At 51.2% G+C, this 22706-nt stretch overlaps 1 protein-coding gene across 1 annotated transcript in view; it reads left to right on the top strand.

Annotated features, from left to right (window-relative positions):
- Window positions 1-6190: 6190 nt before the first annotated feature.
- Tmem132b (transmembrane protein 132B) overlaps window positions 6191-22706 on the top strand; it is a 243974-nt gene continuing 227458 nt past the window's right edge. The window contains exon 1 of the mRNA XM_051161425.1: window positions 6191-6354. Coding sequence (XP_051017382.1) covers window positions 6294-6354 — 61 coding nt within the window. The 5' untranslated portion in view covers window positions 6191-6293. The remainder of the gene's footprint in view (window positions 6355-22706) is intronic.

Raw genomic sequence — 22706 nt, 5'->3', positions numbered from 1 at the left:
AGGGCAGGCTGGGAAGATGGCTCAGCAGTTACGAGCTCATTCTGCTCTTACAAAAGTCTGGTTTGGTTCCCAGCACCCATGTCAGATGGATTGGAACTGCTTGGAACTCCAGCTCCAGGGGTTCTGATGCCCCCTTCTGGCCTCTATGGTTATTGCACACAAACACACACACACACCACCACCACCACATAAATAAAAATCCTAAAAAACCCTCCAAAACCAACTTTGGGTCTAAACTTTTTTTTTTTTGCTTTTTTGAGACAGGGTTTCTCAGTGTAGACTTTGCTGTTCTGAATTCCCTCTGTAGACCAGTCTGGCCTTGAGCTTACCACAATCCTCCTGCCTCTGCCTCCCGAGTACTGGGATTATAGGTATGTACCACCATGCCCAGCTCCAGGGAAGATTTAATTAGGGAATATAATCTCCCCAGACCTCAACATCTTAGGCTATTTTAAGGAAAAATAAACACTAAAGTGGCACTTGCAATAAGGGTTTATCAACACTAAGAGTGATTTATTTATGTTCAGTAGTCTGCTCTTAGCCAGAGGCCTTCAAGGGCTACTTTATCATCATGGTGACCTTTCTTCTTGCCAATATTTCCTGCTCTTCCACTGCTGAGAAGAACCTTCATGTGAACCTTGAAGATTCAGAGTCATGGCACCAGCTGGACCCAAAGCCACATACTCTGCAAACCTTGATTCCCTACTTAGGGGTTTGTCACTATGAAAATGACATAGCTGAGCCCTGTGGTTCAGGGAAACTCCCAGATCCCTGTAGTGATGAGCCAGTTGCTTACAGCCGGATTTGCTCAGACGATCACGTGGGGCCATAGGTGTTCCCTCCACAGACATCCCCCACAGTCACCTTACCCTGCTCTGGACTAAAGGATTACTTCCCCCATCACCCTAGGGCTGTGGGCTCCTCACACTGTAGAAGCTAATTAGCACGGATCCTGGTGTGACACTAAACATTTTTCTCACAGGACGTGCTCTTGAGCAAAGAAGAGAGAATAAATAGAATTTATGAGGGATAAAAATGATTTAAAATGCACTTAGGCAGATGTGGTCAAGAGAAAGGGTATGCAGGTATGAAGGCTGTGGTGTCCTGAGGGTCCAGCCTCACTTGAAGACAGCAGGATGACGGATTTCTTCAAAGAGTCTGGATTCAAACACTGAGAGAAAGCCTGGCTCAGGGGCTCAGGGGTAGATTAGAAACTAGTGCATTCCAGGTTGTGGGTAGACTTCCAGCACACACACACACACACACACACACACACACACACACACACACACACACAGAGAAATAAAACAGCTTAGACAGACCCCCCCCTTTTTCTGCCTCCTGTGTCTTTCTCCTTTTGTGTAAGTGTGTAAGTGTGTACTCTTCTGTTTTTGCACAGAGGCTGAAGCAGGCTGAAGCAATCTGTCTCTGCTCCACAATGCGAGGGTTACAGGCCAAATCTGGCTTTTTGCACAAGTGCTGGGGTTTCAAACTCAATGGTTCAGGGTTGCACAGCAAATGCTTTTACCCACTGAGCCATCTCTCTGCCTCCTTTCCTTCCTTCTTCCGCCTTCCTCCCTCCCTCCCTCCCTCTGTAACTCTACTTCTGAGCCACACTCCAGCCCCAAACCATTGCCTTCCCCCAGTGAAACGCTGCAGGTGGCCCCTCGGTTTGCCTCAGGGAAACTGGTTGAACTGAGCGAGGGCTACTTTAAGGGTGGAGCCGCACGCATCGTTCGCATGGTCACATAGAGAGAAATACTCAGAATAGGGCCACACACATCTTTCAAATTGTCATACCGGAAAATACTTACATGGCGGGAGAGAGGCCCTGAATACAGAACCCTGCAAGTGTCGTCACGTGACACCCTCACTGGGGGCTGGATACAGAGCGCAGGGAGAAGGGCATAGGATTCATGCCAAGACACTCCTAGTGTCATCTCTTGGGGCCAAGGTTTTGTTTCTCAGTACCTGTGTCTTGAGTCTCTGTCAGGAGCACGTGATTTGGAGAACTACTCAACCCTCAAAAAAGCAGCATATCAGAAGTACTTTCTGTGTGCGTGCGTGTGTGTTTTCTTCAACCTTTTGGTGTACGTTATGAGTTGTTCTGTTGAGTGCTAAGTATGGAGAGTCCATTGGGGCTCTCCCAGAACCTGTGTCTATCATCCAGGCTCCTTTTGGCTGCTTGTGAAAACAGAGTTTAAGCACTGCAGGGCTGCCGAATGCTACAGATAGCCGAAAGGCTGTGGGAGTGATGGACCCACTCCAGGGGTCCAGGTGGACAATGTGAGGCTCTGTGAATTTTTGTCACCTTGGCTGTGTGTGAATGCTGTGGCCTTGCTGATGACTATCAATCAGCCTCAGTCTTTCTCTAGCACGTCTCAAAATTGCTCTAAAGTCCCAACCAGGTGATGTCTTCACAGCTGACTCCTTTTAATTGTTATTTTAAAACCATTATTTTATTCGTCTGGGTGTTTTGTCTGCATGTATGTTTGTGCAACACATGTATGCAGTTCCCACAGAGGCCAGCAGAGGGCACTTGATCCCCTGGAATGGGACTTACATATGGTTGTGAGCCGCCACGTGGTTGCTGAGAATTGAGCTTGGGTCCTTTGGAAGAACAATCACTGTTCTCAGCCCCTGAGCCATCTCTGCAGGCCCCGACCAACTTTTTCTTATACACCTCCTGTCCCAGCTGAGCACCCAGGGGTCAGTCTTTCCTCACAGAGGTCACTCCCACTAGCCAGATCTTTGTGGGAAGTACTCTCTTATAGGGCCTTTATACACACTCCAATCCCTTCTGAGTAATAATAATAATAATAATAATAATAATAATAATAATAATAATAATAATAATAATAATAATAATACAATAACAACAAGAATAATAATAACCATGCAATGCAATGGCTCAAGGCAGAGGCAGGTGAATCTCTGTGAGTTTGAGGTCATCCTAGTATACTTAGTGAGTTCCAGGCCAGTTAGGACTACATAGTTGAGAGCCTGTTTCAATTTTTAAAAAGCTATTGTTGTGTGGCTACGCATTGGGAGGGGGGGTGGTAGCGTGTATGTATCATAGCACACATGTGGCAGTCAGTTCTCCCTTTCTAGTGAGGACCCCAGGGACTGAAGTCAGGCATGTGGGGGCCAGTGTCGTTTCCGATGAGCCAGCTTGCTTTGCTTCCTTCTGGTCTCAATTCACAGGCTTCCGGGGACTTCTGACACCTCGTTAACCTGCAACTCAACCCTGAGTTTCCTCCCTCCTTGGCTTGGATAGCCACTTGAGGTTTCTTATGTCAAGCCTGGTGCACGGTCTAGCAAGGACCCAGGTATTGAGGATGGGCAGAAGGTGGCATTCCTGGGGAGAGAAAGCCAGAATGGTACTAAGTGCTCTGTAGAATAAAACTAGGAAGGAGGCTAGAGATGTGCCTCAGTGGGTAGAGTGCTGACCTAGCATGCACAGAGCCCTGTGCCCGATCCCCAGCATAGCACACACCTGTTGGGGCAAGGCTGCGACCCAGCACTCCGGAGGTGGAGGAGGCTAGGGTAGGAGGAGCTTGAACACCTCAGAAAAAGGAAAGAAGGCTCCTTCTCTTTATCAGAGGCCCACTAATCTTGAAATACCCGACTCTTGGCGTACTCTTGATTCCTGTTATTTAAGTTAGATGGACTTTTATTTTGTGAGTCCTACTCGCTGCTTTTCTGGTTCCTCCGCCTTAGGGCCTGAGCAGTCTCGGGATGCACTTCCAGGTATAACCACAAGATGGCAATGTTGCTCTTCGCCCGCAGCCCAGAGGTACCTGGGCAGAGCTTTAGAGTCCAGACCTGGGAGGGTCAGGAGGTGACAGCCACCTCCTAGAGAGGGGTGGCTAGCTTTCTACACCTCAAGGACAGACTAGATCTCCCTCCCTGCACTACAGAACCAGCGGGGATGGTCATTTCTGGCCTCAGCTTCTTTATGTGTGCACTGAACCTTGGGAGTGTTGCCTGGTCCTCCCAGGCCATCAGTTTGGAGATGAGACTTAGGATGAAAAGATGAATTTGCTGAGGGAGCTAAGGGGCCTCGTGGTTATACTGTCAGCTCCTCGGCCTTTCCAGGCCCTTCAAATCATGGTAGCGCTCCTCCCCCGACCCTTAGAATTTCCACAAACACCGTCTGAAACACAGGCTTGGTTAACATGCAGGTATTCTTTACCCATTGAAGGCACAGGCCAAAGCACGGAGCTCAGAAAAGGGCTAGGAGTTTTTACAAAGTCCTAGCTCTTGATGATCTGGTCAAACACACCCTGGTGCCCTTCTGGCTATGACTGTAACCTAGGGTACCTGTGTCATGGGGCTGTTGTTTACCCCCTGTATTCCTCAGGGGTGACAGGCGTGCTGTGTTTACTTTCTGAATCACCGCCTTGCACACAGTAGGTGCTCAGCTCAGCGCTACTCAGGAGTCAGTGAAGGGGAGACTGAGGAGGTGGCTGGAGCCGGCACACAGAAGATCCTGAGGCTGGGCAGCATCCTTCACAACCAGTCACTGAGAAAGGACAGATAAAGCCTCCAGCCCCAAGAGAAGCCCAGAATCCACTGTCCAGCCATGGATGGCTTTTTCAGGAGCATGGCAAGGACAGGAGTTCCCCGAGAAGGAGGGCTGCAGGCAGAACCAAATTTGTTCTTGGTAACTAACCTGGCCAAGACCAGACACTTGCTCCTTGCTCTTTCTTCTTTTATTATAGAAGAGCCTGGGGCTGCCTGGGCTAATGAGCCCCTACTAATGAAGCAAGTCCACCGGCCCCCTCACCAGCTGGGAAGGCTCAAGTGTTCTGATGCCCGCCCATGGAGGAAAATCAGACATCAGGTGATGACGCCCCGCAGTGAGCAAGGGTGTTGTCCTCAGCGGATCAGGTCAGAGGCTTCCTGGGCATGACCAGGAACACCAGCTGGAGGCTGCCATGACTAAATGTTTCAGGTTGGGAAACTGAGGTTCTTTCTGGGAGGCTTATGAATTTTGCCCGCCCTGGGTTGCCCGCCCAGGAAGAGCTTGGTTCTCAGCTAAGGATACAGGACCCCAATTGACTCATTTGAGGCTTGACCCATTTTTTCCCACACCAAGCCGCGACACCAGAAGCCAGTGACAGGTTGGACAGACCCTGGACTCTAGCTCAGGTCGGGAGACACTTCAGTCTCTGGCCTTGCAGCCGGGTGGGGGGAACTTCCAGGGCCTCTCAAGACTGACCAGAGAAGTCCCTCGGGGCTTCCCTGCTTCAATCTGTGGTCTGGACAAGGCTGGGGCTGTGCTTTGGGAGGGACTGTAGTTTCTTAGTCTCTGTGATGTGAGACTCTCTACCCAGGCTGGCTGAAGCCTGGTCCACCTAGCGAGAGTCTTGGGTAGCCCCGGGCTTAGCATCCCGCACACACTAGCACCCGAGGAGAGTGCCCTGGTCTGCCCGTTGCTGGCTGACACAGCCTTTAGACTGCACCACATCCATCACGTGTCCTAGTATGCTGTCCACCTCGCAATCTGTTCCTCGAACATTGCCTCCTCTGCAGGCCTTCCTTCTCGACCTCGGGGACGGCGCGTCGTTACGCTCCCAACACACCCTGGAAACTCGGTCTGCACTCTACAAGGCCTTTCTTTTCCAGCCAGAGTACCTATTCGGGTCTCCCCAGGCCTCAGCAGCCCTGCGCCCTCCCCTGGGAGTGAGCGACACATCCTGCTGCTTAACCGCTGGGTGGCCGCCTAGTGTCTCGGCCCTGCGGGAGGGGGAGAGGAAAAAGCACCTCCCTGCCTCCCCTTTCTTTATCCTTTTCCATGCCCGGGCGTGTTCCTCCTCCCTCTTCCTCTAGACCCCATCCCTCTTCTTCCTTTCTTCCCATCCTCCTCTTTTCTCCTCCTCTCCTCCCCTCCCCAACTCTATCCTCCTCCCTCTTCTTCTATCCCCGTTCCCTCCTCCTCCCTTCCCTCCTCCTCCCTTCCCTCCTCCTCCCTTCCCCATCTCCCTCCTCCTCCTTTCCTGTCCTCCTCCCTCCTCCCTCCCCTCCTCCCAGCTCGGCTCGCTCACTCTCGCGCTGGCTGGAGGGGCGGCCGGCAGCTGGCGCTGGCCGAGGCGGCGGCGGGATGGGACGCGCGCTGGGGCGCAGGAGCCGCGGCGCCGGCGGGGGCCGCGCAACTCGGGCCAAGTGCAGGGCGGGCGCGCGCTGAGCCCGGGCGCTGTCTGCAGCCGGCGGCCGAGCGCGGAGCCGAGAGGTGCGGGAGGCGGCGGCGCAGGAGCGAGCGGAGCCCGGCGCCGGCTCCCGGGAGGACCATGCGGGCCCCGGCTGCGTCGCTCGGGCTGCTGTTGGCGCTGAGCGCGCTCCGCTGCGCAGGTAACGCGGCCGCGTCCCCTCCCCGACCCCGCGCGCAAAGTTGTTGCCTGGGTCCCAAGTCCCGGGCGGCCGCCGCCTCCTGCTCTTGGCGGGGCTGGGGAGCCCCGGGCGGCCCAAACCCCGCGCGCGTCTCCTTTGCCTCCTCTCTAGTCCCAGCTGCCCTTCGCATCCTTTTGGGTTCCAGGAGCCACAGGCAGGGCACTCGGAATCCTTCTCCTCACTCTGCCCTGCACCTGGGCCCCAGGGTCTGTGGAAGATGTAGTGGCCCAGTGTCCGGGGACTGCTGTCCTGTTTTCTGGACACCTGCGGGTCCTGGAGGGCGTCTCGGCCGGAGATGTCTGGTTTGGCTGCAGTCCCTCCCGCTTCTGGTTGCCCCCTTGGCCTCCCAAAGCCACCCGCTCCCTAAGTGGCTCTTGCAGGCAGCTAGGTGATCTTGCTGCTCACCCTCTGGAAGCGCGGGTAGCCCCAGCGCCCTGACCCGAACACAGGCTGGCGGGATCCAGGAGCGTGGTCTGGCAGCCCGGCTCGCGCAGGCACAGCACCTTGTGATGTCTAAGATTGAGGTGTTCAGAACCCTTGCCCCGGGATCGGGGAGTCTGGCTCCAGGCTGGCACCCGCGCAGCTGTCGCCCAAACCCCGCGAATAGGAAATCAGAATAGCCAGGTATACGCTGTTTGCAGCCTGGGCTGGAGTTGGCTAGGTTTGGCCACCTCGGTGTTGCTACGTGTTGGTTGTAGAGGAAGCTTATCCTAAAATGACAGTGCCCCCCTCCCCCACCCCAGGCAAGTGGAGACAATCCGAAAGGCTGGGAAGAAGCGACAGTCACGAGCCATGTTCATGTGCGTGCGAGGGCTGTGTTCTCCAGACCTTTAAAACCTACATTTTGAGAGCAGGTAGCTTTAGACTGAGAACCATCCTTTCCCGTTCCTTAAAATCAACCAACCGCACAGATACCCAGAACGCAGAAGGAAAAACGCAACCTCAACTTGGCGGCTCCGTCTGCCTGGGTGAGGTCGCACTGAGGAGCAAGCCTACATGCCAACTTGTTTTGAAGGATGACTGTGCACGGGAAAAAGTAAATATTGCTTTCCTCCCCGATGCCCTCAAGTGACCCTAAATATTTACTAAGACTTTCCCCGTAGAGAGACAGTGGTCAGCCCTGGGCTTTGGCTGAATCTCGGTAGAACAGCTCTGGTCCTCAAGTGGAGGGCTCTTCCTTGGCTTGTTTAATGAGCATCAGCGAGAGCTATTTAGCTCTTGGCATTCTTCTGCGGCCTGGAGAGGGGCGCTGACGGGGTCTGGACCGTTTCCTCAGAGCGGAAGCCCTGAGGCGCGTTTGCCAAAGTGCGCAGTCCCTCGGACTTGAAAATTGCAGTGTTGTGGCTATTTTCTCTCTCCACGGGGGTCAGCGTTCGCCTGGCTGTGTTCAAGAGTGGTTCTGGGCAACCTTGGAGGAGGACGCTGCCTTTCTCTTGCCTTGTGTCAGAATGAGTTCCCTCACCATGTCCAGCCCCACCCAGCGACAGAAGAGCCTGTGCAATGGCTCTGGGAGGCTTGTGGTGGGAGAACTGATGTGCCACTCCTGAGAACTCATTCCTGGCCCTCCGAGGAGCGTGTCAGCGCAGCCGCCAGGCAGAGCGTAACATGCTTGGGGGTCCTCGGTTGCTCGTGTCTTCCACCGGTTCCCACCAGAGACCATAAAGAGAAACACAGTTTGCTAAGTCTATATTTAGCTCCAAAACAAGGGTGATGTTCCTGAAAGAGCTGCCTACACTCGGTTGGTTGGGAGTTAACCAGCTTCGTCTAGAACTGGCTGCATTTTCTACATCTTTTCTGGACCAATCTTGGACTGGCTGAGGCCCTAGGAGGGGGGCTTGGGAGAGTTCAGCTGGGAGGAGGCGCTCCCATCGCACACGCTCTGTTGCCTGTGCCCCCTTCCTGCGTGGGCAGCTACCCCGGGAAGGAGAGTGGTGGGCGGACTTCTTGGAGCTTCGGAGGGTTGAAGCCTACGGAATTGTACTTGGTTGAAGTCAGCACAAATCCTCCGGCTTAGCGACCAAGGGGGCCCCATCATTCAAACGGTGGTTGTCCATGCTGTGGCTTTGGAAGTTAGTGAGGCAGTAACAAACCACGTCCCCGGGGGAAATCGACAAGCCTTGCTTTGTTAACCCCTGATACTTTTTTTTTTTTTTTTGAGGGAGTGTTTGTGGAATGGGGTGGGTGGGGCATCCTCCCTCCCCAGAGCCTTGCTAGTGACAAGTTTCCAATTGTGGAGACGGCGCTGTTGGCTTGCAAGTCACAGGGTTTTAGCCCTGCCTGGCCCCGTGCAGCGACGAGTGGTCTATTTGTTCCTCATTACATCGTGTCTTGGGAAGGGGTAGCCCTGTGGTGTGGGGGGGAAGTGGGAGGTGGGGAAAATGCTAATTCTGTCTCAGCCTCCAGTGATTTAATGGCATTGGGGACCTTCCCAGAGTAAATCATCTGGCACCCCTCCTCCTGCCAGTGGCAGGAACCGGGAGGCGTGGGGGCTTCCTCAGGAGCTCCGCTTCTGTGACTGGATCCAACAAAGGGCGCAGCGGTTGCCATGACCCGAAAGACAAAAAGGAGCCCCTCATTTGCTGCCTCGAGAGTCTGGGAGGGTGGTCTCAAGCAGCAAAGTTCCTAAGGGCTTCCTTCCCAGAGAGCCCCGGATTCTGGGTAGCCTTTTCTCTACTGGGTCTCAGTTTGAAGGGGCGACGGAGAGTCCATTTTCCTCTGGGCCGGTGATGAGGAGGAGGGGCTTAGGTACCACTCGCAGCTCTTGGGAGGGAGGAAGTGGTCTAGAGCAGGAAGGTGCCTCTGAGCACAGCCCCGCTGCAGAGTCTCACTACGTATGTAGCTCCAGCAGTCCTGGAATTCACTCAGTAGACCAGGCTGGACCCAAACTCACTTCTGTAGACCAGAGATTCGCCTGCCTCTGCCTCACCAGTACTGGCATTAAAGGCGTGCGCTAGCACAGCCTGGCTTGTCCCGGGTTTTCTAACCTCACACTTGGGCCTTGGCTGGCTAAGAGGTTCTCCACTCAAGGAGTCTCAGACGATGATGACAGCGACAGCCTTTTGACGTGGCCCAAGTAGCAATCTGAAAGATAAGGGTTGAAGTCAGAAGAGTGCTGGTGCTGATGGGAATGGAGCCTCTGGGGCTGTGGTCTGTGTTGCAGATTCTATGAGCTTTTTCTGCTGGGAGCCCCAGAGATTATGCTCCTTTGCAGGTGGGGGAGGGCTTCTATGTTTACGGGTTCAGATGTTCACAGGGACGAAGCAAACTAACTTCCATGGCACGTGCATCCTCCCAAATGATACTATATTTCCCCAGCAAGATATCGGCAGGCCAATACATGCATCTCTACCCTCTGCCTCTTTGTCCTTTGTGGTCTCATGTTCTCTGCCGCACCCCACCCCACCCCCGCCGTCCATTTTATGCGTATGCATATGGAGGTCAGAGGTCAGTATCAGGTGTCTTCCTCACACTTTACCTTGCTCTTTGAGGCTCATCATTTAGTCTAGGCTGTCTGGCCAGTGACCCCGAGGGCTCTTCCTGTCTCTGCCTTTCCAGTGGTGTTTTCAGGTTACAGAGCTCACTGCTGGGCTTGGCTTTTTAGGTGGGTGCTGGGGTTTGAACTGAGGTCTTCATGCTTGCCTGCAAGCACTTTACTGACAGCCACCTCCACAGCCTCTGGTTCTTCCTCTCTCAAAGGCATCCAAGGCTCAGTAGGCTGGCTCTGCTGGTGGGCTATCCAGGGCCTTTTCTAGATTGTGGATTCACTAATTGGCAACAATTGCCACATTTTGCAGATGAGGAAACTGAGGCTAGAGAGGTACGGGGTTGTACAGCCACCATAGCTTTGCACAGCGGCGTTTGCATCTCAGAGTTTCTCTCAGCTACCACTGTGAACATTAATTTCAGGATGATTTATTAATTTGTAACTGATGACCTGTGTGTGGATGGCCTCGGCCACCAGGGTGCATATGCGAAGGTGAGAGGACAGTTTGCCAGAGTCGGCTCCTTCCTCTCACTTTTGTGTGTGTTTTGGAAACTGAACTCAGGTCTCTCAGTTTGTGTAACAAGCACCTTTACCTGCTGAGCCATATTGCCAGTCCAGATTTTTTTGAGGGGGCGGGGGCTTTGATGCTGGTTTGGACCCAGGAACCTAGGGTTGTGTCTCTTCCTGAGGGGAAAGCTGTGTTTCTCTCTTGAGCTATTCTGCTTGGGAGAAATTTTGTCTTTTCTCATGTCTATTTGGTGCAAGCTCCTGTTGCTTGCTCACAGAGGTGCCTGATATTTGAGAAGACAGAGCAAGTGAGGAAGAGAAAGGCCCACCTGTGGAGGTGCTGGACGCCAGTGGGGCATCTCGCATGGCTCTCTCTCTTTCTCTCTCCTTGCTTTCGTGGAAAGAAAAAAAAAATCACAGTAAGAGAAGTAAGTCAGCCTCAGAGACAGAAATATCACATATTTTCTCTCACGTATAGATCCTAGATTTTATTTAGGTATATAGAGTCTTACATGCACATGGGATGTGAAAATAGAAGTGATTCTGTGGGGGAATAAGTGAGAATGAGGGAGGGGAGGTCAGGGTCTGTGAATGTGGCCAAAGTGCAGATGTCCTTATTTGAGGGTATCTGTGAGAGCCGATACTATGTTTAATGAGTATATGCTACTTAAAAAAAAAAAATTAAGAAGAGACTTGATACCCTATGAGAATATACAGGGGGAGGTAATCGCCCTCAGGAACAGTCATAGGGGAGGGGAATAATGGGAAAATGGGGGGGGGAGGGAGAAATGGAAGGATACAAGGGATGGGATAAACATTGAGATGTAACAAAAATAAATTAATTAAAAAAAACAATTAAAACACAAAATTGGTGATGGGCATGGTGGTGTACACCTTTAATCCCAGAACTCAGGAGACGGAGGCATGAGGATCTCTGTGAATTCTAGGTCAGTGTCATCTACATAGCGAGTTCTGGGTTAGGCGGGGGTACACAGTAAGACCCTGACTCAAACAACAAACTCCGCCAAAATTGAAGGGCTGGACAGAAGGCTAAATTGGTTAAGTTCTTGACTTTTAAGTATGAGGCCTGAGTGAGTTCTAGGACCTATATCAAAAATCCAGGTGGAGGGGCCTGGAGATATGGCTCAGAGGTTAAGAACACTGTCTGCTCTTCCAGAGGTCCTGAGTTCAATTCCCAGCAACCACATGGTGGCTCACAACCATCTATAATGTGATCTGATACCCTTTTCTGGCCTGCAGGTGTACATGCAGGCAGAGCACTGTATACATAATAATAAATATATCTTTTTAAAAATCCAGGTATAATTGTGCATACTTGTATCCCAGCATTCGGGACAGGAGGATCCATGGGGCTCAATGGCTGGCATGTATTCCATGCCAACAAGACATCTCTCAGAAAACAAATAAAAATTCCAAGGTAGATGGCACCTGAGAAATGACACCCACAAGTCATCCTCTGGTTTCCACTTGCACATGCAAACACATATAAACACACACACACACACACACACACACACACACACACACACACACACACACACACACACACACACAGCCCCCTCCCCGCACGCAACTGGTGTCCTCAGTGTCTCTGTTCAGGTTTGAGATTTTCCCAGTGTTGTGTTAGCTCCTTGGCCTCTCCAAAATCCTTTTCCCCATCTGGAAAGTTGGCTATGACCTACTTCTTTAAAGATCTCATTATGGGACTGGGGAGCCCAGCAAACACAAGGCTGGGGGAAAGTATACAGGAGTGGGGTTGTCCCCACAGGCAGAACTGCAGCGAGAAAAGCCACAAGCCACGAGCCTTCCACCAAGCAGATTAAACAGGCCGTGTCTTTGGGCTGAAGAGATGGCTTAGCCTTTAAAAGTGCATTTTCTGCCCTTCTCGAGGACCCTGGTTCAGTTCCCAGCACCGATGTTGGCTGACTCGCAACTTCCTGTTACTCTAGCTCCAGGGAATCCAACGCCTTCTTCTGATTTCCTCTGACACCTGTGGCATACACATGTGCTGGCACACATACATGCACACATAAATAAAAACTAAATCTTAAAAAAGAAAATACTGGGTGTTGCATTTGGCCGAGGCTGGGTTTGAACTTGAGAGCCAGGGTTACAGACTTGTGCCACCACTCGCTTGCTCGCTGCCCTCTTGCTCCTCATCCACCAATCACATATTCATCATCACTGGGCACTTGGGACACCAACAGGGCACAAAGGAGCCACTTCAATCTCATAGGAGGGACTGTCAGTCTCAGAACCAGACAGCGAAGTGAAGGAGAGGTAAATACCTGCTTAGTGGCAGAGGCAGAGGCAAGGTTAGGGCCACTTGTGTTCTCTGGCCAATGTTTGATTCTGCATCGCCCACACAGGTGGTGCATGCTCCCTAGACTGGAGAAAGAGAGAAAAGCCCTATTCTTTCCATTTAATTCTATTGCATTCTCTTTGCCCAGCCACCTGGTTCTGCGATTGGGGTGCTTGAACGGAGCACCTGCCCGGATGCCAGGCTCTTTGGATGATGGATGCCCTGTTTCCCCACGCTCTAGGCTCAAAATAGTTACATAAGAAATCGATAGGGTCTAGTGGGGCTCACCAAGGCTTATGACTGAGGGTGATGGAGTGCAAGCCTCGCTCTGGGCCTGGAGTCTCATAGCTTTAGCTTAATTAACTCACTGGGGACTCACTCTGGTGGCTGCTGGCCCAGTCTCCGGAACTGGAGAAAGATGGCTTATGAGCTTCGCTCCCCAGGGTCAGCTCTGGGCTCCTGTCGTCCATCTGGGGGTCCTTGTATGCCATGCCATCCTCTGCAGGTGCTCCTGGGATTGCTAAGGAGCCAGGTTGCTGGGGGACGTGGGGATGTCCGGTTTCCGCTGGCCACCTATGGGTGGCCATCTGACCAGTAGATCTTTCCTCTCAGATGCTGCCATTTAAAAACCATGTGCTGTCAACTAAGTTTGGGGGTTCTCACAAGAAACAGAGAGATCTGAAGTCTAGCATGATGGCTCACAGTTTAATCACACAAACACACACACAAAGACACACACACGCACTTGCACGCACACATGCACGCACACACACATACATGATTGGGAATATGGGCAGTCTTCATCTAACCCCTTGGCTGCACTGAGACTCAGTTTCCCTGTCTGTAAAGTGTGCCCTGACCTCTGGCTCTGGCCAACCGTCTTCCTTACAACCTTCCTCCGATCTGTCTTGCCCTTCATGCACATTCCTACGAGTTCTGACACATTTTTATTGTACTTTCCTGAGACTAGTGACACCGGTGCCAGGACAGGCTGAAGTCCCTGACCCAGGCTGTGGCATGAACGCAGCTGGGAGAATGACATCCTCATAGGAGGCTCTGCAGGAGACATTGCAAACACGGGTGCCAGCAAAGGATGGCTTGTCATCGTCAGTGGCTTCCAACAGTGGCATTTGAGCCAAGGCCTAAAGAGGTGACCGGAGAGGCTGGGGTAAGGGACATGGAAAAGGAACAGCAGGAACAAAGCCCCAAGGTGGGAATGTGTTTTGTAGGGACAAAGAGAGAAAGGAAGCCAGCGAGGTTTGTCTAAGTGAGGAAAGGACAAGACTGGGGATGCGGACTGTTGGGGTGGCTTAGTAGGTAAGGGGGCTTGCTGCCAAGCTGGTCATCTGTGTTTGAGCTTTAGAGCCCACATGACTGGAGGAAAGAACAGAGTCCTGCAAAGTGTCCTCTGACCTCCACAAATGCACCATGGCACACCTGTGTGTGTGTGTGTGTGTATGTGTGTGTACTTGTGTGTATGTATACACATACACACATATATGTTTACACACACACACACACACACACACACACACACACACACACACACACACGGCATATGATTTCGGTCCCAGTACTCGAGAGGCAGAGAGACAGGTAGATCTCTGAGTTTGAGGCTAGCATGTCCTAGGACAGCCAGGACTCTGCAGAGAAGCCCTGTCATGAAAAGCAGAACAAAAGGTAAAAAAGAAAAAAAGAGTAGGAAATGTGACCAAGAGGGTGACAGGGCTCCGAGCTTCCAAAGGTCTTCGGTGATGAAGGATGTGGGTAGGTGAGAAGGATGGAGTCAGGAGACCCTGAGTGGCTACTGCAACAGTCCAGGCAAATGACGTCAAAGACTTGGCTTGGAGCTGCAGCTGTGGAGACCTCGGTGCCTTCTGAGACTTGTTGATTAGATTTCTTCAATAAACATTTCCCAGGGTGGGCTGGGAGAGGGCTCAGTCGGCAAAGCCTCTCCTCTTGCAAACTTGAGGACCCGAGTCTGATCCCTAGGATTCATGGTAAGACAAACTGGCGTAGTGATGTGCACTTGGAATCCCAGCCCTGGGGGGGTAGATCAAGAGGATGGCATATTAATTAGTGAGTTCCAGGCCAGTGTGAGAACTTGGTCCTCCAAACGGAGGTAGATGGCGCCAGAGGAATGACACCTGAGGTTGACCTCTGCCCTCTCTACAGGCAAGTGCACTGTATGTGCATACATACACCTGGGCAGACATATTTCCTGGGTTCTGACTGTGTGGGTTTGTCAATGTGGGTGCAACTGAGGCCACAATGATGTTTGTGAAATGACAGACTCAGGCGAGACTGTCACCTGCGAGTCGAGCTCTTGCTTTTTTTTTATTTTTTATCTTTTTAAAGATTTATTTATTATTATGTATACAATGTTGTCTGTTTGTACACCTGCAGGCCAGAAGAGCGCATCAGGTTACATTATAGATGGTTGTGAGCCACCATGTGGTTGCTGGGAATTGAACTCAGGACCTTTGGAAGAGCAGGCAGTGCTCTTAACCACTGAGTCGTCTCTCCAGCCTTTTTTTTTTTTTTTCAAGACAGGGTTTCTCTGTGTTAGCCTTGGCTGTCCTGGACTCACTTTGTAGACCAGGCTGGCTTCGAACTCACAGCGATCCGCCTGCGTCTGCCTCCTAAGTGCTGGGATTAAAAGCGTGCGCCACCACACATGGCTGGGCTCTTGCTTTTTTAGAAGCACCCCCAGAGCCATGTAGAGAAGACTGCATGTGAAGCCAAGCCAGGGGCTGGAGAGATGGCTCAGCGGTTAAGAGCAATTGTTGGTTTTGCAGAGGACCTGGATTTGACTCCTAGCATTCAAGTCTTATGGCTGTTAACTGCCTGCAACTTTAGTTCCCGGGTAACTGACACCCTCTTCTGACCTCCACTGGCACCTGCACTCACATGATGTGCACATGTGTGCGCGCGCACACACACACACACACACAGACACACACACACAGACACACACACACAGACACACACAAACACACATTAAAAAAAAAAAAAAACCAAAAAACTAAACCAGGTGTGGTGATGCACGCCTGCAATCTCAGCACTCTGGAGGTGGAGGCAGGAGGTTCAGGAGTTCAAGGTTATCCTTAGCTATATAATAAGTTTCAGGCTAACCTGGGCTACATGAGACCCAGACTTAAAAAAGCAAAATAACAAACAGCAAGCAAAATCAACCATCAGGTATAGACCAGCAAGGAGAGTAAAGTCAAGCTGACTCATGAGCCAGGCTACACATAGTGTTGGCTCTCAATAAACAGGAGCAACTATTGACAATAGCATTATGACAGTTGAGGGGATCCAGGCTTGGCTACTCTCTTAGCTCCCAAAAGCAAACAGTTTGGCTCTTAACTGGCATCTGGCAGATTCTACCCGCGTTGAGGGTGTGATTATTTTGGCATCTTGAGGAGGTCTAGCTGATAACGGGTTCTCAGGCCATTTAGTAGCTACACAGATAAAAGGTGTCATGCCAATCAAATTCCATTTCCCTCCCAGCAATTTCCATGACACTCTAGAGATGTGTAGGTCCAACCACCAACCCTCTTGGCTCTTTACATATTGTTCATTATTTCCTGTACTCTTTAAACCAGGCATCTGGGCTGGTGACATGGGTCAGCAGGTGGGGGGCGGGGGTGCTTGCCTTCCAAGCCTGATACCCTGAGTTCAACCCTCAGAGCCCACATGGTGGAAGGAGAGAATTGACACCAAAAAGTTGTTTTCTGACCTCTACCTAGCCTGGAACTCACATCCAGCAAATAAATGATCAAAACAAAACAAAAAACAAACAACAAAAAAACAAACGGGCACTAGTAGCACACAGTGGTCTCCTGGATTGCTTTTGGCCCTCCACTTGCTGTTTGTAAATAAAGTTTTATTGGGACTCGGTCCTCCCTGTTTGCTTACATAAGGCTGTTTCAGCACCATGGGAGTCCAGCAGTTGTGATAAGGGTAGTATACATGGCCTCTCAGGAAACCACCTACTCTCTGTTTTCTTTTTAGAGATGCGGTTTGCCTTACATAGTCAAGCAGGGGCATTCTTTGTGCTTTCAGGGGCACTTCCACTGTGAGGAACAAGGGACCCTTTCTAATGTCAAAGAAATTATCCAGCTCAGGAGTGAGGACAATGCCGGCTTTGGAGTCTCTTGGTTGAAAAAGAACAACATATTGATGGAAAGTGGCTGTCAATTCAGCAGCGGGCCTGGTAATTACAGTAGCATTTATGTAACATTTTAAAAATAGTAGCACATGTGTAGGCTAGCTATTTTTCACTCTGCAGGCACAGCCTGATGGCTCAGAACTCAGAAGACCCCCTCAGAGGGCTGCCGCTGCCGCTGCTGCTGCAGGAGCCCTGGTCACAGTGACTCCCATTCACACTTCTGTTTTTAAAAAAAATTTTTTTTAACCTCATGTTTGTTTGTTTATTATGAGATTATCTTAAAGATATGTGTGCCTATAATATTTGAAAATTTCAATGCTGAGATTTTGGTATACTCCTGGATGCCAGAAGCATGTCACCACTCCTGTCTAGACCCCACAAAAACCACCACGTTCCTGGACTTGGAAAGCACGTGGCGGGAGTGGTTCAGGCGCAGCTGGATTCAGGTGCTTGACATTTTTCTGATCGCTGCTTTCTCCTTCTCCCTTTGCTTTTTAGTTCTCTTTTCATCTTTGCCAACTTAATTCAAACCTAGGCTTGCTCTCATTGATGACAGAGTGGGCCACAGTCACCTCTGGCCGGTCCTGGGACCAATAAGAGGTCAGATGTCTCTTTCTGATCCCGCTCAGCATGAAACCCGGGGCTGATTTGATCTAGACTAAAGGCCCTCTTCTGGTCCCCGTGTCAGGGACTGTGCCCAGGGTGTGGAGTGCTGTGTCTGATCAGCCGGAAACCTACCTCTGAATCTGGTGTTGGAAGACGGGTACTTCCCCAGGAAGCAATGGGCAGCAGCCTGAACCTGGGGCTGGCCGGGAGAAGGAGGAAGGGCTGATCTCATGCTTTCGCTGTCTCTGGCGCCATTACCCATGAGGAGGAATCCACTCTCGGATCCTGGCTGCCCTACTGGACAGGCTATTGCACCATGAGACACTCCCCCCGGCCCCCCAGTGTTTGCACATTGGTTTTGGCTACTTTGTATAGTACATAGGAGGTTTGGGAAATGATGCTGGAGAGTTCAGTGGTTAAGAGTTCTTGCGCCAAGCCGGGCGTGGTGGCGTACGCCTTTAATCCCAGCACTCAGGAGGCAGAAGCAGGCGGACCATTGTGAGTTCAAGGCCAGCCTGGTCTACAAAGTGAATCTAGGACAGCCAAGGCTACATAGAGAAACCCTATTTCAAAAAACCAAAAACCAAAAACCAAAACCAAAACCAACCAACCAACCAACCAAACAAACAAACAAAAAAAGAGTCATGCAGCCGGGCGTGGTGGCGCATGCCTTTAATCCCAGCACTCGGGAGGCAGAGGCAGGTGGATCGCTGTGAGTTCGAGGTCAGCCTGGTCTACAGAGTGAGTCCAGGATAGCCAAGGCTACACAGAGAAACCCTGTCTCGAAAATTCAAAAAAAAAAAAAAAAAAAAAAAAAGAGTCTTGCTGCGTTCCAGAGTTTGGTTTCGAGCACAACCACTTGTAACCCCAACTCCAGGTGTTCTTGCACCCTTCTGACCTTCTGGGCACCTGCACACACCTGTATAAACACACACACACACACACACACACACACACACACACACACACACACACACAACTGGCCCTTGGCCTCTACTTTCTTAGCCATCTCACCAGCCCTGTGTTTTGATTGATTCACTTTGAACTGTGTTTCCATTGCAGCCTGGAGGTCCTGACAAGCTTCTCACTAAAGCGACTCAGACGGCCTTGCCTCAAAGTGGCCTTGGCCTCTCTCCTCCTGTCCCCAGTTGTGACTCTTACATGCTCCACCGAGAGCTAGTCTAGCTAATGTGCCTAACCTGGCCTGAGTTCACAGAGGGCTATATTGTGTGTGGGTTTTTATCTACCCTGTTGCCTATTCCCCATCCTTGAAGATTGTCAGGCGAAGTTGATGCCACCTCCAGTGATAACTGATGTAAGATTCTCCTCCATGCCCCTTCCCTCCCCCTGCCAATCAAAAGTGCTAAGAACTGCTCTGTCTCCTGCACCTGTTTGTGGCTAGAACTCTAAATGTCAAAGATGAAAATGTTATTGACGTTCTTACTTTAAGGCTCAAGGGAAGCTCAGCATCTATCCTATCTATCCGTCTGTCTGTCCGTCTGTCTGTCTGTCTATCTGTCTATCTATCTATCTATCTATCTATCTATCTATCTATCTATCTATCTATCTATCTGGCCTTACTGTGTATCCCAGGCTGGCTTTGAACTTGAGATCCCTCCTGCTTCAGGGTGGCTGGCGCTGGGACATCTGGCATTATTTGTGTACATCCCGCCCCCCTCAAAGACAGGGTTTCTTTGTGTAACCCTGGCTGTCCTGAAACCCACTCCGTAGACCAGGCTGACCTTGATCTCAGGTGTTGGTGTTTCTTTTGTAGATTTATTTATTTATTATGTATACAGTGCTCTGCCTGCATGTAACACCTTCAGGCTAGAAGAGGGCACCAGATTTCATTGTAGATGGTTGTGAGCCATCATGTAGTTGTTGGGAATTGAACTCAGGACCTTTAGAAGAGCAGGCAGTCCTCTTAACCTCTGAGCCATCTCTCCAGCCTAGGTGCTGGGATTAAAGGCATGTGGATCTTTAAAAAATAAAAATAAAAACAAATTTAAAAGCTACTCCAAGGTCTCTAAGAATCTCTAGGTTCCATCCTTTCTTATGTTAAAAATCTTAGTTTATTTTAAATGTATGGGTGTTTTGCTTGCCTGTGTGTGTTCATCATGTGAGTGTAGTGCCCATGGAGGCCAGAAGAGGGCACTAGAGCCTCTAGAACTGGAGTTACAGATGGTTGTGACTCATGTATGTGCTGGGAATTGAACCCAGGTCCTCTGGAAGAACAGCCAGTACTCTGCTGAGCCATCTCTCCAGGCCCGATTCTCTCATTTTGGATTTGAGTATCTATTCCTGGCGCTCTGCAAATGCACTGCTGACTCCAGCATGTTTATTTTCTTTCTTTCTTTTTTTCTTTCGCTTGTTCATTTTCAACTATAGGATTTTGTAGTCTTTTTTTCCTAAGGGTCAGTAGACCATCCTTGCAGGATTTATGTTGCCTGTGGCTGCAGATATGTACAAAACAGCATGTTTCCTCCGTGAGCCAGGAATGTGTGCTGTACAGTTTCTGCCTGCTTTGTACCGGTGTTTCTTGTCTGCCAACAGATACTGGGTTTGCACCACCAGGCTGGAGTCAATGACAAGGTTTTGGTTACTATTAAGTAAAGAAAAGCTGCTTGGCCTGGTGGCATAGGCCTGACATCCGGCTACTCAGGAGGTTGAGTCGGGAAGATTGCAAGTTCAGGTCTAGCCTAGGCAACTCGTGGAGATCCATGACTCAAGGCTAAAAAGTAAAGAAAAGCCTGGGGTTGTAGCTCAGCGGCAGAGAGCTTGCCTAGTGTGCAGGAGGTCCTGGGTTCTATCCCCAGTCCTGGAAAATAATGAATGAAGGGAATTTGAGGAATCAATGACAAAGTGCTGCCCCCCCTCTAAGAGTGGAGTGGAGCCGTCAGGGCGATGGCTTCGTTGAGCTGCTCTCCACAGAGGAAGACTCTGGGGATGGGTATCTCATTCCGTCTCTTCAGCAATTACAACTCAAGCTGCGCGAGAGAACTGGCTTACAGGGGGTGTGGCTCCAAGAGGGTGTGGCTCAGAGAGGGCGGTGCTCAGAGAAGGCGTGGCTGGGGAAGAATGTGGCTCTGGGAGGTTAGTCTGGTAGGCAGTGGGATGGCGAGGACTCTGGACCTCTTTCTGTCTCCGTGAGAAGTCTCTTTGTGGCCTTAGCCTTGACCCACCTTCCAATACAGAAGGAAGGGCTGGGAGTGTATTGGAGGACGAACGGATCTGGGGGGTTGGGCAGCCTGGAAGTGATTTTGGCTTGCGGCGAGAGCGTGTGAGACTGTGGGGAGAGAACCCAAGGTCCCCTTAGCACAGCAGCCCCGCCCTGACTTTATTTTCTAAGCCATCTGGGAAGACGCTGCTGGGCGGTGCCTCGGTGAATCCCCTAAACCGCATCTGCGGACCTTCCTCTGATCCAGAAGGGTGAATTTAAAGGAAGAATTTCTTGGCTCCTGGAGTTGCGGGGAAGGCTGTGAGATAGGGCATGGAGGTGGGACCGCTCCTGGCCCATCACAGCCCTGCTTCGGTTTCCTACTGGAACGAGGGGCCCCTGGTCCTCTTTGACAGCACAGGTGTCCCTTACAGCCTCTGGGCTGACCTGTGGAAGCAGGCCGTGCGGGGCTTTTCGTCTCCGGTCGCACGCTTCCAGAGCTCAGCCAGTCTGGGGGGGGGGGAGCCACCAGCTTCGGCTTCAGCGATCTTGTGTTTTTGGTTCCCAGACAAACCCTCCTTTCTTTCCCCAGTCACGCTTGCTCCCCAGGGCTTAATTCTGAGCTGTTAGCATTCCAAGGTAGCAGCGGCAGTCTTTATCAATGCGAGAAACTTGAATTAGAATATGAATTTCACCTGGGGCCTGGGCTCATTGTTTCTGAGCCGAGCGCGCACACTTAACTGCAGGAGGCGAGGCTGGCTCTGTCTAGTCTCTGTCTGGCGGGCACCTGGGGGAGGCTGGGAGGTTCTGAGGCCCCAACTGCCTGCCTGCCTCTCACTGGGTGTCCTAAGTCCCCGCGGCGGTGCGGTGTAGGGAGGACCTTTTGCCACCTGTCTTTTTTCGGCGCTGGGAAGCGGTATCTTAGGTCCAGCACAGCCCAGGGGCATCAGGCGGCTGGCCAGCTTTAATCATCTCTGAGCCAAGATTTAATGTGAAAAATCTAGACTCTCTGATGTTCTCTCAAGAGGAGCAGGCCAGCAGCAAGCATTTGAGTTCATCCCAGAATGGCTGCCGTCTGTGGGACTGGAGGTCGCCCCTCCAGATGCACTCTTTGTGTCTCTCAGTGGGCATGCACACCCATGTATGCACACATACATATGCACTCCCCGCCCCCCATCATTGTGTACTGGTTAGTTTTAGTTGTTAACTTGCTTTAACCTAGATCGCTAGATCGCCTGGGAAGACAGTCGCAGAGAGGAATTCTCTAGATCAACAGGTTGGCATATGTCTCTCTCTCTCTCTCTCTCTCTCTCTCTCTCTCTCTCTCTCTCTCTCTCTCTCTGTGTGTGTGTATGTGTGTGTGTGTGTGTGTGTGTGTGTGTGTATGGATGCCTTAATTAATCCAGTCCACTGTGGGCTGCACAATTTGCTAGGAAGTATAAGAGAAGATAGCTAGCTAAAAGTAAGGGATTGTGTGGTTTTTTTCGTGTGAGGTGAAGCTTCTGTCTCGACTTCCCTAAAATGATGGAGTGTGATCCAGAGTCTAAGCCGCCGAGTGAACTCTTTCCTCCCCATAGTTGCTTTATGGTCAGCAACAGAACTGGAACCAGGCCACAGACTCTCCATCGGTTGCCCAGCTCGGCCTTGAACTCACTCTGCTTCCATAGGGCTGTGGAAGGGGACTGCAGTGCTACATTAAGCACTGTGTGACACAACACTAAGTGTAAAATGCTGGCTGGCCTCACGCAGTGTAAGCTGATGACAAGGTCTCCTCCCCTTTAAAGGTGTCAGGGTCTCCTTTTTCAGGGCTGAATTGTATTCCACCATCATTTAGGGACTTGGATGTTATGATGCTGTGAAGCCCTTGAGAGTTCCTCACTTTGAGGTGACATTGACATAGTGTTGGGGGCGGGGAACAGAAGAGGGCACCAGATCTCATTATAGATGGCTATGAGATCCCATGTGGTTGCTGGGAATTGAACTCAGTTGGGAACAGGTGGAGGCATGGGGTGTGTGGCCTCAGGCTGTGATCCTGGCCTTTCCCAGCTGGAGGTACCCGTGC

Source organism: Acomys russatus, chromosome 19, assembly GCF_903995435.1.
Source record: "Acomys russatus chromosome 19, mAcoRus1.1, whole genome shotgun sequence".
In the NCBI taxonomy this organism is placed as follows: Eukaryota; Metazoa; Chordata; class Mammalia; order Rodentia; family Muridae; genus Acomys; species Acomys russatus.
The sequence above is the reverse complement of the archived record's forward strand: the minus strand, read 5'-3'. Positions and strand labels throughout refer to the sequence as shown.